The sequence below is a fragment of the Xenopus tropicalis genome, chromosome 9, assembly GCF_000004195.4.
Source record: "Xenopus tropicalis strain Nigerian chromosome 9, UCB_Xtro_10.0, whole genome shotgun sequence".
Taxonomy (NCBI): Eukaryota; Metazoa; Chordata; class Amphibia; order Anura; family Pipidae; genus Xenopus; species Xenopus tropicalis.
The window spans coordinates 21,044,077-21,056,303 of record NC_030685.2 but is presented as its reverse complement, the minus strand read 5'-3'; the positions used below and the strand labels follow the sequence as shown (position 1 = coordinate 21,056,303).

Here is a 12,227-nt window from a genome sequence, read left to right as displayed (position 1 = left end):
CTGCTGGGCAACTGATTAAAGATTCATAGCTCTGCATTGCAGCCCTAGGGTACAGACTAGTGTATGTTTGTTGGGGCCATGCTATCCATAGCAACCAGATATAGTTATGAATGCCAGCTTGTAATAGTAAAAACCCCCAGTCGCTTCATATAAAAGGTTACTAAAAGTTATATAATGTTAGAAATTTAGTGTGGACAGTTCTAAAGGGGGTAGTGCTGGTCAAGTCTCTCTGAGGCCTTGGGTTCCTATACTAAAGCACAAGTGCAAGAGGCTGGCATTTTAAAGGGGAACTGAGTGTCCTTTGCTTAGCGCTTCTACCAGGTTAGTATGGACTGGGATTTAAAATAGACCCTGGCATTTTAAGTATACAGTGGCCCAAACAGCCCCCCCACTAGCCCAATAAATAGTGACTGTCTTTGCAGTGTTGGTCTGGCCCACCAGAATACTTGGAAAACTCCCGGTGGGCCCAGGTGTTAGTGGGCCCTTTTGCTTCTAACTATTTGCCCTATTTTGTAGTCATTCCCTAATTCTGTATGGGAACATGGAAGCTTGGTAGATGGAAGAATAGAGTATAGTATGTAGAGAAAAGAGGCTAGGATAATAAAGAGTTTGAGTTCGGGGAGGAATTCAAGTTTTGAGAGCGGGCCCATTGCCCAGGGTTTCCTGGTGGGCCCCTGCCATCTCAGTCTGACACTGTGTCTATGGCATCTTACAGCAGCCCTTGTGGAATATGCCAAAATCTACAGACTAGAAGTCCAGACCTGATACCAACAGTGCAAAAGTGCACGTCACTCCTTGCCCCAAAGCAGAGTCCTCACCATGAAGATTGTTTGAAAAATCAGGGAGACCTGGGAAATTCAGGGCTTCACTGATTCAGCAGTGTCTATGGCATCTTTAAGCAGCCCTCTGGCATTTGCTATAATCTAGTGACTGCCAGTCCAGGCCTACTTGCCATCTACCGCTGCCCTCGGATGATGCTCCTTTTGGTCTGTTAATGTCACTCCTGGCCTTATTCTAACCTGCCCAACAGATATCTGAACCATTCACGCTCAATAAGCTACCAACTTGGTCAGAGGGGCCTCAGTCAGTTATTTCAGCCGGTGCATTTCAAGGATCATTTCGCATTCCGATCGGTGTGACTTGTCCTGGCTGTGGACACAGACCCCCAGGTATCATTATTACGTCCATCACATAACTTTGGCCTTTACCAGGAACTTCAGGCTAAGCGATTCCTCCAGCATTCAGTGGGGAGGATTGTACAAGCAGTCTCACTGACATTTCCTGGGGAATATATGAGCCCCACCACCCCCTTTTTTTTTTTTTAATTTAAGCGGATACTACCATAATAGCTCTGGGCTCTTTTCCTGCCTCGTAGCAGCAGCCCTGGGCAGAATTAGACACAAGAAATTCATTTATTTTGTCCTTATGTAAACCTTTTAAATAAGTGAATGTAAAAATGTTGAGAGTAGAGTTGTAAGTACTTCGGCAATTTAAATTTTTTTCCCAGATATTAAGAGTAATGTATACAGTTAATTTGAACAAATTTTGCTACAACAGTGCCACCTGCTGGTCTGTTTCTGACAGCATTGTAGTCGAGGAAATTGTCAGGAGAAAGAAACAGGGCTGGGTCTGATGTTCCTCTGGTTAGGAGAGATGTGGAAAAGTTGTTGTTCCAAACCAGAAGTAAATCAGACCATCAGACACAGATTAACATTGCCATTCAGCACCTGAAATCGCTATGTGTACCATTGGCCTAAGAGACCCATGGACTTGCTGTGTAGAAAAGCCTTCGGAATCTCACTGTATCCATGTCATATTATTCTCCCACCCACCCACAGGACCCACAAGACCCAGGGACACGGAGACCTAAGGCCGGAGCAAGAAAGAACAGGGAATACTCTCGTGGAAGGATGTGAGTCAAGATACAAAAAGCAACGCAATGTCCTTGGGGCTGATCATATAAACAGGACGTTGGTACGCAGCTATTTTTACATTAAGAAAAGAGGAAGGAACAGTCCGTGTGTTACTGACGTTAACAGCAAATCCTATGAATGCCCAGCAACAATTGTAGAGCCCACTGGCAGCTATACAGGTCTAATACTCCTCTAAAACATCTATTAGGGGTGGTTCACCTTTATATTAACTTTAAGTATGATGTAGACTGATTATTTAAGACAATTTGTCTTCAGATTTGATCTTTTTTGTGTTTTTTCAATTATCTAGATTTTTGTTCAGCAGCTATCTGGTTGCTAGTGTCTTATTTACTCTAGCAACCAGGCATTGGTTTGAATGATAGAGTAATATGAATAGCAAAGGGGCTGAACACAATGATAAATAATAAAAAGCAATAATAACAGTAAAATTGTAGCCTCATAGAGCAAACGTTTGTTGGCTGCCAGGGTCAGGGACCCGCGTTTGAAAGCTGGAAAGAGACAGAAGGTAAAGGCAAATAATTAAAAAAAAAAGTTGCAAGGAATAGGACATTCTATAGCATAAAAGTTAACTTAAAAGGCAAACCACCCCTTTAAGTCACAAAACAAAATATAGGCACCAGTAATACAGAATTAAACTCCCATCAATATAAGATGTTGGAGATGTTGTTCCCTAACCTCTGCACACAGTTGGCTGGGTGTTCATATCAATCCATGGGGTGCCTTAAGTACAAATATCACTTTATTATGCCTAAATGAAGAGCTGGCATTGGCTCAAAAAGAAACGATATCTGTGAAATACAATATTAAGTCTGCTGGGCCCAGCCAGCGTCTGGTGGATAGGACGGGAAACAGCCAGGAGGGGATTCCTTTACGTGACCTATCGTAGCATTGTAATAAAACTATTAAAGTCCTTGTACGTAATCCTGAGAGTGGCATCTTGGCACCAGACTGGTACTGGACTCATTAGTAAACTCAGGTATAGGTTAATAACACTCCTTCCTATATTGAAGTTACAAATGGGCTTGGCCCCCCAGCAGGATTCATCGCACTGGATGGCGGGGCTCAGTGTCCTGGACTGGGGGGGGGGCTCAGAGCAGCATCAAACTTGGTACAAGTGACTTTGGTCAGAGGTCTCCCAGCTGATCAGCTCCCCGCTGTGAAACCACAGGCTGATCTCTCGCTCGGCCACTTCCACCGAGTCACTGGCATGGATCACGTTCCTGTGGGGCAGAGAGAAAAGTCAGAGGGAGGCACAATTGTGTGTGTGTGTGTGTGTGTGTGTGTGTGAGACATACATAGAAGTTTAGGAGAACCCACCTGCTAATATGCACACTGAAGTCCCCACGGATAGTGCCAGGTTTGGCCTGGGAAGAGTCTGTATCTCCCACCATTGCACGAGAGGTCCGTACCACGTTGTGTCCCTCCCACACCTGCAAGGAGGAGCAATGCAAGATCACACCCCGCCAGCCCTACCCAGGAGAATAATTGCTCTAATATAGGGCTCCCACAGTAAAGATAAGGAAAGATGATTACTGTTTTGTTTATTTTTCTGGCCTCAGTATGCAGTTTCAGCCTTGCCTCGGCAGTCATTGCCCCACTGCATGCTGGCCACAAGCTCTTTCCTTATAATTCTATTATAAAAAGCCAGAAGGTCCAGAGATGAAGTGGTCATTGTCACATGGGGCAATGGAATGGGGCTTGGTGGGGAAACCCAATCACAAATATTTTTAGGGTTTTTATAGGATATGTGTATCTGACCAACATCAAATCTATCCCCTATTGATCCCAAACTGTTTCCCCCACCTGAGCCCATCCACTAGTATCCGGATTCTTCTACTGTAATGGCAGAGCAGAGACACCCAAGGGACATGAATGTGCCCCAATATGGCTGTATTCAGGAGGGCCCTGCAGCTGGAGTCAGTTTGGGGCACATGAGGAGCTGCTCTTCTGGACACCCCTAAATCTACTATAAAAAGCCTTTTACATGATGGTGAATGATTATAAATATGAAGTTTGGGACCAACCATATTTTGGACTGTAAAGACAGGGACTTGAACTCTTTAACTCTTCCCCCTAATTGATAAGGGAATTCTTCCTACACTTCAGGATCAAACAATATTTATTGTGGTGACAAAACTATTCCTCGCACTTTGATTTCTTTCACACGCACTAAAGGAGAAGTTCAACTTTTTAATTTTGTTATTCATTCTAACGAGCGTAATATTGCCTGGGGGCATAATGAATCAAGAACATTGACTTCGCACAGGATGAAACTGGAAATGGCTGAGGTGTCCTGTAGCAGGAAGAGGACAGGTTGCAACATTACAAATCTTGCTGTTGTCCTCATCCCCTTGCCATGGCCACACCCCTATTTGTACCATTCATCATCTGTTGGATTTGTTTTCGTCATTTGGGCATCTTCTGTCTGTACACTGCTTTATCCAGCCATGAACTCAGAGATTTGTATTGCCAAATCACAACTAGAAGCTTCTTGAGGCAAGAGTTATCCTTGCTGAGAGAATAACACGTAAGAGATGCCATTGTGCGACATTAAAGGAGAACTAAAGCCTACCCAAAGTAGTAAGGCAGAAATGTCTTCTTTCAAAGATGCCACCAGTAGTCAGTTACCTGAGCACAATATACTGTATATAGAATATAAATGTCCCACTATAGGCTGGTTAGTAATTCATTCAAATTAACATTACATGACAGCTCTGAAACCATCATAGTCAATAATAATCAGCCCTGTAGCATCAGTTCTGTAACAGGCAAACCTCATTTTTTGCCTGGTAGTATGCAACGACCCCTAAGCTTAGCTTCTCAACAGCAGCACACTGAGCATGTGCATTGTCACTGACTTTTCTAACAAATTCCAAGATGGGGGAGCTCCTGTGACAACTCTGAAAGCTTGGATTATTACTACTATAGAGATGCTGAGCCTTTAGGCTGGTGCAATAAGTTCTGTATAAAGTATATGGCATTTTTAGTCATATTCATTTTAAGAGTTTAATTTCCCTTTACCGCTTTTGCTCACTGGCCCCAATGCATTTATGTTTGCTTATCCTTTAATCATCAGGCTGAAATTGGCCTTTAATCATCAGAATGAAATTGGGAGACAGATCAAATACTTACCGAAGATTATCTACTGCATACTAAAACTATGTTTAAGGGCTAGTGTATGTTCTTACCATGGCTACCACGGGCCCAGAGGCCATGTATCGGAGAAGAGCAGGATAGAAAGGCTTTCTGCGTAGGTCATGGTAATGTTCTGCTAGAATTCCCTCTGAGGCCTAAAATGGAAAGATACAAAGGCAAAGCCTGATGGGAAGTCTGCAACCCAGCATAATGTAAGTGTACTGAAGTATTAAAAAATATATATAAAATATAGCATTTTCCATAAGTGGTTTATCCAAGAGAAATATTAAAAGCTGAAAGGATACTTATTTTATGGGTGTGGCCTAAAATTTCAGGGGCGTGGTTATGCAGACAGTGTTGTAAATGGCACTTCTCAAGGTAGGGACAACTCCCTGGGTTTGTTAACAACCTGTAGTAACAGATACCATACATATGTGCCTGCACAAGTATTCACCTGAGGTAAACACAACTTTGCTGGGAAAATAGGAGTGCAGTGGCCCTGTAAAGGGGAACTCCACCCAAAATCTGATTTGTGCAGTGAAATCCTGTGTTCATCCATACATATGGGAAGCCTACATATTAGCCTCTTATACAGAGGGGAGCATGAAGGCTACCCACAGTGCATCACACCTGGGGCTATTTGTTTCTATGGAAGATGCTGTGACCAGTGGAGGCAGAATGGCCATTTGAAGACAGAAATGAAAGTAATTTGCTTGAATGCCAAAATTCTCAAGGGCTATAGCACATATGCCCCAATTTGTCTTGGTGACTTTACCTCCATAATAAAATATATTTACCTGCAACAATTTCAGTCCCACTAGTGTAAAGCCACGCTGCTCGAATCGCTTGATGATTTCGCCGACCAGTTTTCGTTGGACCCCATCCGGCTTTACGGCAATGAGTGTGCGCTCACACACCCCCGCCACTGCTGGGATATAATTAGAAACTGAGCATTGATGGAGTAAATGCTGAAGGCCTCCTAACCACTGGCTACTGCATCTGTATTATAGTCCCTGAGAAGAGGGCCAACATTCCAACGGCAGGAAGGAAACCAGGGCACGGTGCCAGCATGCAAGTAGGCCAGAATAAGGCAGAATGCCAGCCATGCAAGAGGGCAGGACAGTGTGCCTCAGTTTACAGGTTTAGTTTGGTTTCAGATTTTAAATCCTAATGAGGAGGCCCCTTTCTACCTTCTTTATTTACTGGTATTGGCATTCTGTTTGATGTGTACACATTTAGGCCACATTTAGGTCTGATGCTGCAGTAGGCACCGGACCGCCATTCCATTTACCCTCTTCAATTAGTGCATGTACAGGAAAAAGAAAAGGGGGGTTCCCTCGCTCAGGCCATTTCTCAGAGATCTGAGCTTATGGCAAGACCCAGAGCGGTGACAGCTTTTGTTCCTCTCCATTCCTTATGGTTTCTGGGACTGGTCACATGACTTGTGCCACCGTACAATATACCACACATTGCCTCATTACTTCAGCCTTGAAAATGGGCAGAGTGTGCCGGCCTTGCACTTATTCTGATTTAATTAGACTTAAGGCTAATTTCATACCAAATGTATTATCTGCTGGCGAAAACACCTGAAACTGCCAATGCCTCCTCCCACTGTGACCCTGACAAACGTGCCACTGGGCAGCTAGTAACCAATGACAAACAATCAGGGATTAGCATTTTTCAGTCATGAAATCAAACATCTGATTGGTTGCTGCCCAGGTGAAATTTTGCCCAGTGTGAACTGAACTGCCAGCACCAGTGGCGACTGCCAGTTTACATAAAAGTTTATGGGAGGCTTGGCCGCTTGTGGCGATGTTTGCCTAAGATTTACCTCAGCTGTGCAGCAAACTAGAAAGTCTCTAAGGTGAACTGCAAGCTTTTGGGGCAGTTATTAATATGTATTGGGTAGCAATGCGTGGGCTGTCTCGTGGGGAGCTGTTCCCCTTGTGCCTGACCCCTTAAATGTAACCTGAGGGGGTGGCTTAGGCCTTCAAATTCCTTTCTCAGCCCTAGGCCAGGTTGGGCCAAAGTTGAATAGGGGTAGGAAAGGAATGGAAACCTTCTGACCTGTGAATCACTAGGATTAGGTATCCACTCAGGAGTGACACAAAACAAAAGTGTGTGTGTGTGTACCTACACAGATACTGTTGTAGTTCAACATCTGGCTCGAAAGATAACACACACCTCATACGTTACTATACAGGGCAGTTCCTTAGGCCAATGTCACATTGCCTGTGGTGATGACAGGAGCTTTTCAGCCGTCTGACTTGGTCTGTGCAAGGGACAATGGGAAGGCAGCAATGGCATGCCCGAATACATACCCTCCTCTGGCAGGCCAGAAAGGCAAACAGTATGGCACGTAGGAACTTGTTTGTGAGAAATCTGATACATTACAACAGAGACTTCAGTATTCCACTGTTGTTAACTACAACTCCCAGCATCCTCCAACAGCCAGGAGCTGACAAAACTCCACTACTGCAGAGGATAGCTAAGTTATCAGCTATTCTGGACATAAGGAAAGGAGTGGTTTTGTGGCTTTAATGACTAGGCTCTGAGTTATGGAGACCTTGGCTAAAAGGGCTAGATCACCATTGGTGTGACGTGACAAAGAATTTACAAACTATGGATCAACTGCAGAATGTCTGAGTAAATTTTTTGGATGATTATTGCAGGTCCCAGTCATGGCTTGCAAAGTACATGGGTTACTAGGATCACTGATGCCAGCAACAAAATGTCTGTTTGAATGTCACAATAAAGAGTGAATAGGGTTGTGCCTGGAGCGATTGGTTAGCAGTGTAGCAGCCCAGTGGCAAAAAACCAAGTGCATTTCTCAGCCACATGAGAGGCTTTAGCAGGGAGGCCACCCTGGTCACAAGAGGAGACTGTAGGCAGCGATGTTCATTCATCACACAGAAGCCGCCCTGTGAGTTCCGAGAAACAGACCTCTAAGGGGAGGAGCCTGAGATTTCCTCACTGCCACATATATAAATATATAGAGGCTCATGCACGCTGCCTCTGACACAGCTCTGCACACTGCTATCCAAATCCACATGAACACAACCACGCACATGACTTGTACCGCCTCTATATAGAGACAGTGTAACAGAGAGATGGACTGTAAGCTCTGCTGGTGAGAATTAGGATGACACTGTAAAGTGAGAAAGAAGTAGTAGCCACACTCGCACGGGGAATGGCTTTCACTAGTAAGCACACGTGAACTTCATTCATTCATTCATTCAATCTAATTGAGAACCTGTGCCCGATCAGCTGCTCCCAATTAGCTGCAATATTATTAAAGGGCCTCAGGGATGTTCAGATGAATGGCGAGCATTGTGTCTGGATTATATGCCTGATACACAGAGGGGTAATAGCTACAACTGCTACATAGTGTTTCTCAAGATAGCACTGCCAGCAACCCAGGGGCAAGTGCATCGCTCTGCATAAACCCCAGCAGCCCTTGCACACTACCTTGGGTGGCAGAGGGAGCCAGGGCAAAATGGGAATGTTCAGTGTGTTCCACTGCAACAGTCTCTCTTCAAAGGCTATTATCCCCCCACTGCTACTATAGGCACCATCTCTCCCTGCTATACCTGCTATCCCACAGCCCCAGTCCCTTCCCAGAGGCTATTATCCCCCCACTGCGGCTATATGCACCATCTTTCCCTACTATACCTGCTATCCCACAGCCCCAGTCCCTTCCCAGAGGCTATTATCCCCCCACTGCGGCTATATGCACCATCTTTCCCTACTATACCTGCTATCCCACAGCCACAGTCCCTTCCCAGAGGCTATTATCCCCCCACTGCTACAATAGGTACCATCTCTCCCTACTATACCTGCTATCCCACAGCCACAGTCCCTTCCCGGAGGCTATTATCCCCCCACTGCTACTATAGGCACCATCTCTCCCTACTATACCTGCTATCCCACAGCCACAGTCCCTTCCCAGAGGCTATTATCCCCCCACTGCTAATATAGGCACCATCTCTCCCTACTATACCTGCTATCCCACAGCCCCAGTCCCTTCCCAGAGGCTATTATCCCCCCACTGCTACTATAGGCACCATCTCTCCCTACTATACCTGCTATCCCACAGCCACAGTCCCTTCCCAGAGGCTATTATCCCACTGCTACTATAGGCACCATCTCTCCCTACTATACCTGCTATCCCACAGCCCCAGTCCCTTCCCAGAGGCTATTATCCCCCCACTGCGGCTATATGCACCATCTTTCCCTACTATACCTGCTATCCCACAGCCCCAGTCCCTTCCCAGAGGCTATTATCCCCCCACTGCGGCTATATGCACCATCTTTCCCTACTATACCTGCTATCCCACAGCCACAGTCCCTTCCCAGAGGCTATTATCCCCCCACTGCTACAATAGGTACCATCTCTCCCTACTATACCTGCTATCCCACAGCCACAGTCCCTTCCCAGAGGCTATTATCCCCCCACTGCTACTATAGGCACCATCTCTCCCTACTATACCTGCTATCCCACAGCCACAGTCCCTTCCCAGAGGCTATTATCCCCCCACTGCTACTATAGGCACCATATCTCCCTACTATACCTGCTATCCCACAGCCCCAGTCCCTTCCCAGAGGCTATTATCCCCCCACTGCTACTATAGGCACCATCTCTCCCTACTATACCTGCTATCCCACAGCCACAGTCCCTTCCCAGAGGCTATTTTCCCCCACTGCTACTATAGGCACCATCTCTCCCTACTATACCTGTTATCCCACAGCCCCAGTCCCTTCCCAGAGGCTATTATCCCCCCACTGCTACTATAGGCACCATCTCTCCCTACTATACCTGCTATCCCACAGCCACAGTCCCTTCCCAGAGGCTATTATCCCACTGCTACTATAGGCACCATCTCTCCCTACTATACCTGCTATCCCACAGCCCCAGTCCCTTCCCAGAGGCTATTATCCCCACTGCTACTATAGGCACCATCTCTCCCTACTATACCTGCTATCCCACAGCCCCAGTCCCTTCCCAGAGGCTATTATCCCCCCACTGCTACTATAGGCATCATCTCTCCCTACTATACCTGCTATCCCACAGCCCCAGTCCCTTCCCAGAGGCTATTATCCCCCCACTGCTACTATAGGCACCATCTCTCCCTACTATACCTGCTATCCCACAGCCACAGTCCCTTCCCAGAGGCTATTATCCCACTGCTACTATAGGCACCATCTCTCCCTACTATACCTGCTATCCCACAGCCCCTTCCCAGAGGCTATTATCCCACTGCTACTATAGGCACCATCTCTCCCTACTATACCTGCTATCCCACAGCCACAGTCCCTTCCCAGAGGCTATTATCCCCCCACTGCTACTATAGGCACCATCTCTCCCTACTATACCTGCTATCCCACAGCCACAGTCCCTTCCCAGAGGCTATTATCCCCCCACTGCTACTATAGGCACCATCTCTCCCTACTATACCTGCTTTCCCACAGCCCCAGTCCCTTCCCAGGGGCTATTATCCCCACTGTTATAGGCACCATAGAGCTATATACTATTGCCCAAAGCCATACATACTGCAGTGCAATTACAAAGTAGCTACAAGTGGATAATGGAATTAGTAGGACAGCACATGTGCCCCATGAGCAGGGACAGAGGCTGCTGAGGGAACAAGCAGAGACAATATGGGCAGCAGGGGAGGGAACCCTTATGGATGGGGCCCTAATGATATGACAATGGGCCGCGCAAATCAGCATTAAGACAGCGCCTAACGGTGCGCGGCTGTGGCCAGAACTCCGAGGCTTTCGCCGCCGGACGAGCCCAGCAGCCCCTTCCCAAAGCCCGACTGATTCCCACTCACCGCTACTGTAGAACGGGCAGCCGCTCCGGGCCGGGACAGCAGAAGCCGCGGATCTGATGGCGATTCCCCTTAGGACGCCTCGCCGCAAGAAGTTCATTGTAGCACAATAAATCCCTACTCCAGCCGGCAGCAGAACTTTGCCGAAGCCGGAGGGCGGAGCCTAGAGAAGGGGGCGTGCCCCACAAGTTAACATTCTTTTGCAACACTTTGTGAGCCCCGCCCACCACGTGGTTTGCGCTTAGGGACTCAGCTTGGCCGGGTTGCCATGGTGCCCTGAGCCTGCGGTACCTACAGCGTTTTCTTATTATTATTATCTGTCCTAAACGTCTTAGTTCTAGGTCAAAAAGGCCTCTGCTTCTTGTTAAAGGGGAACACCACCCCAAAGCTCTGCCTAAGGAAAGAAAATGGCGCATTTCCCAGACACATTGTTTACCTGTCTGGCTGTTTATACTGTGTGCACTGCTGGTTCAGACTCATGAAACAACCTAGCAGAAAGCAGCTGCTTAGCAGGAGAACCGGAGAAAACAGAAAGGGGCAGATACTGCTATTAATAGTAATTACATTTACTCTTCTCTTTAAAGCCAGGGGAATTATTTTATTAATGCAAAACAGTGGTTTTGTGTTAAGTTTCCCTTTAAGTGCTGGGAGATTAGTTGCCTGCGACAAATCTCCCTTGTCGCGGGCGACTAATCTCCCTGAAATACCATCCCACCGGCTAGAATGTAAATCGCCAGTGGGACGGCATACGCGGCGCTGTGATTTCCCCGAAATCGCCGAAGTTGCCTTGAGAGGAAACTTATGTGATTTCGGGGGAAATCGCAGCCCCACGTATGCCGTCCCACTGGCGATTTACATTCTAGTCGGTGGGATGGTATTTCAGGGAGATTAGTCGCCCGTGACAAGGGAGATTTGTCGCAGGCAACTAATTCCCCTGTCTAACACGGCCCTAAAGGGGTAGTTCACGTTTAAATTAACTTTTAATATGATGTAGACATCAATATTTTGAGAGAGTTTGCAATTGGTCTTCATTTTGTATGTGTTTTTTCAGTTAATTAGCTTGTTGTCCATCAGTCTCCATTATTTTAGTAGCTATCTGATTACTACGTTCTTATTTACCCTAGCAACCAGGCAGTGGTTTAAGGGCTCTGGCCATCCCACCGGCGAAAATGTAAGTCGCCGGTGGGATGGCACACGCGGCGGTGCGATTTCGGCAAATCGCCGAAAAAGCCTCGCGAGGCAACTTCGACGACTTGCTGGAATCGCGCCGCCGACTTACATTTTCGCCGGTGGGATGGCAGGTGATGGCAATTCGGGGAGATTAGTC

The 12,227-nt window shown here is 46.7% G+C and overlaps 1 protein-coding gene across 2 annotated transcripts; it reads right to left on the bottom strand.

Annotated features, from left to right (window-relative positions):
* Positions 1 to 1,998: 1,998 nt before the first annotated feature.
* On the bottom strand, positions 1,999 to 11,079 carry nme4 (NME/NM23 nucleoside diphosphate kinase 4). Of its 2 annotated transcripts, none has more exons than XM_012970515.3 (5): positions 10,904 to 11,079; positions 5,867 to 5,997; positions 5,123 to 5,224; positions 3,252 to 3,364; positions 1,999 to 3,154 (listed from the first exon to the last, which is right to left on the bottom strand). In XM_012970515.3, the coding sequence occupies exons 1-5, from the start codon at positions 10,998 to 11,000 to the stop codon at positions 3,034 to 3,036; spliced, it is 564 nt and encodes a 187-aa protein (XP_012825969.1). In that variant the 5' UTR covers positions 11,001 to 11,079; the 3' UTR covers positions 1,999 to 3,033. The 2 variants fall into 2 exon arrangements, with proteins under 2 accessions (XP_012825969.1, NP_001039239.1); NM_001045774.1 differs by having other exon boundaries at positions 2,656 to 3,154; positions 5,867 to 5,994; positions 10,904 to 11,015.
* Positions 11,080 to 12,227: the final 1,148 nt, after the last annotated feature.

Coding starts and splice junctions, on each gene's coding strand:
- nme4 (XM_012970515.3), bottom strand. CDS start 11,000: ATGAACTTCTTGCGGCGAGGCGTCCTAAGGGGAATCGCCATCAGATCC. Junction 5,998..10,903: donor CTGCCCGTTCTACAGTAGCG/GTGAGTGGGAAT, acceptor ATTATATCCCAG/CAGTGGCGGGGGTGTGTGAG. Junction 3,155..3,251: donor TTCAGTGTGCATATTAGCAG/GTGGGTTCTCCT, acceptor TCTGCCCCACAG/GAACGTGATCCATGCCAGTG.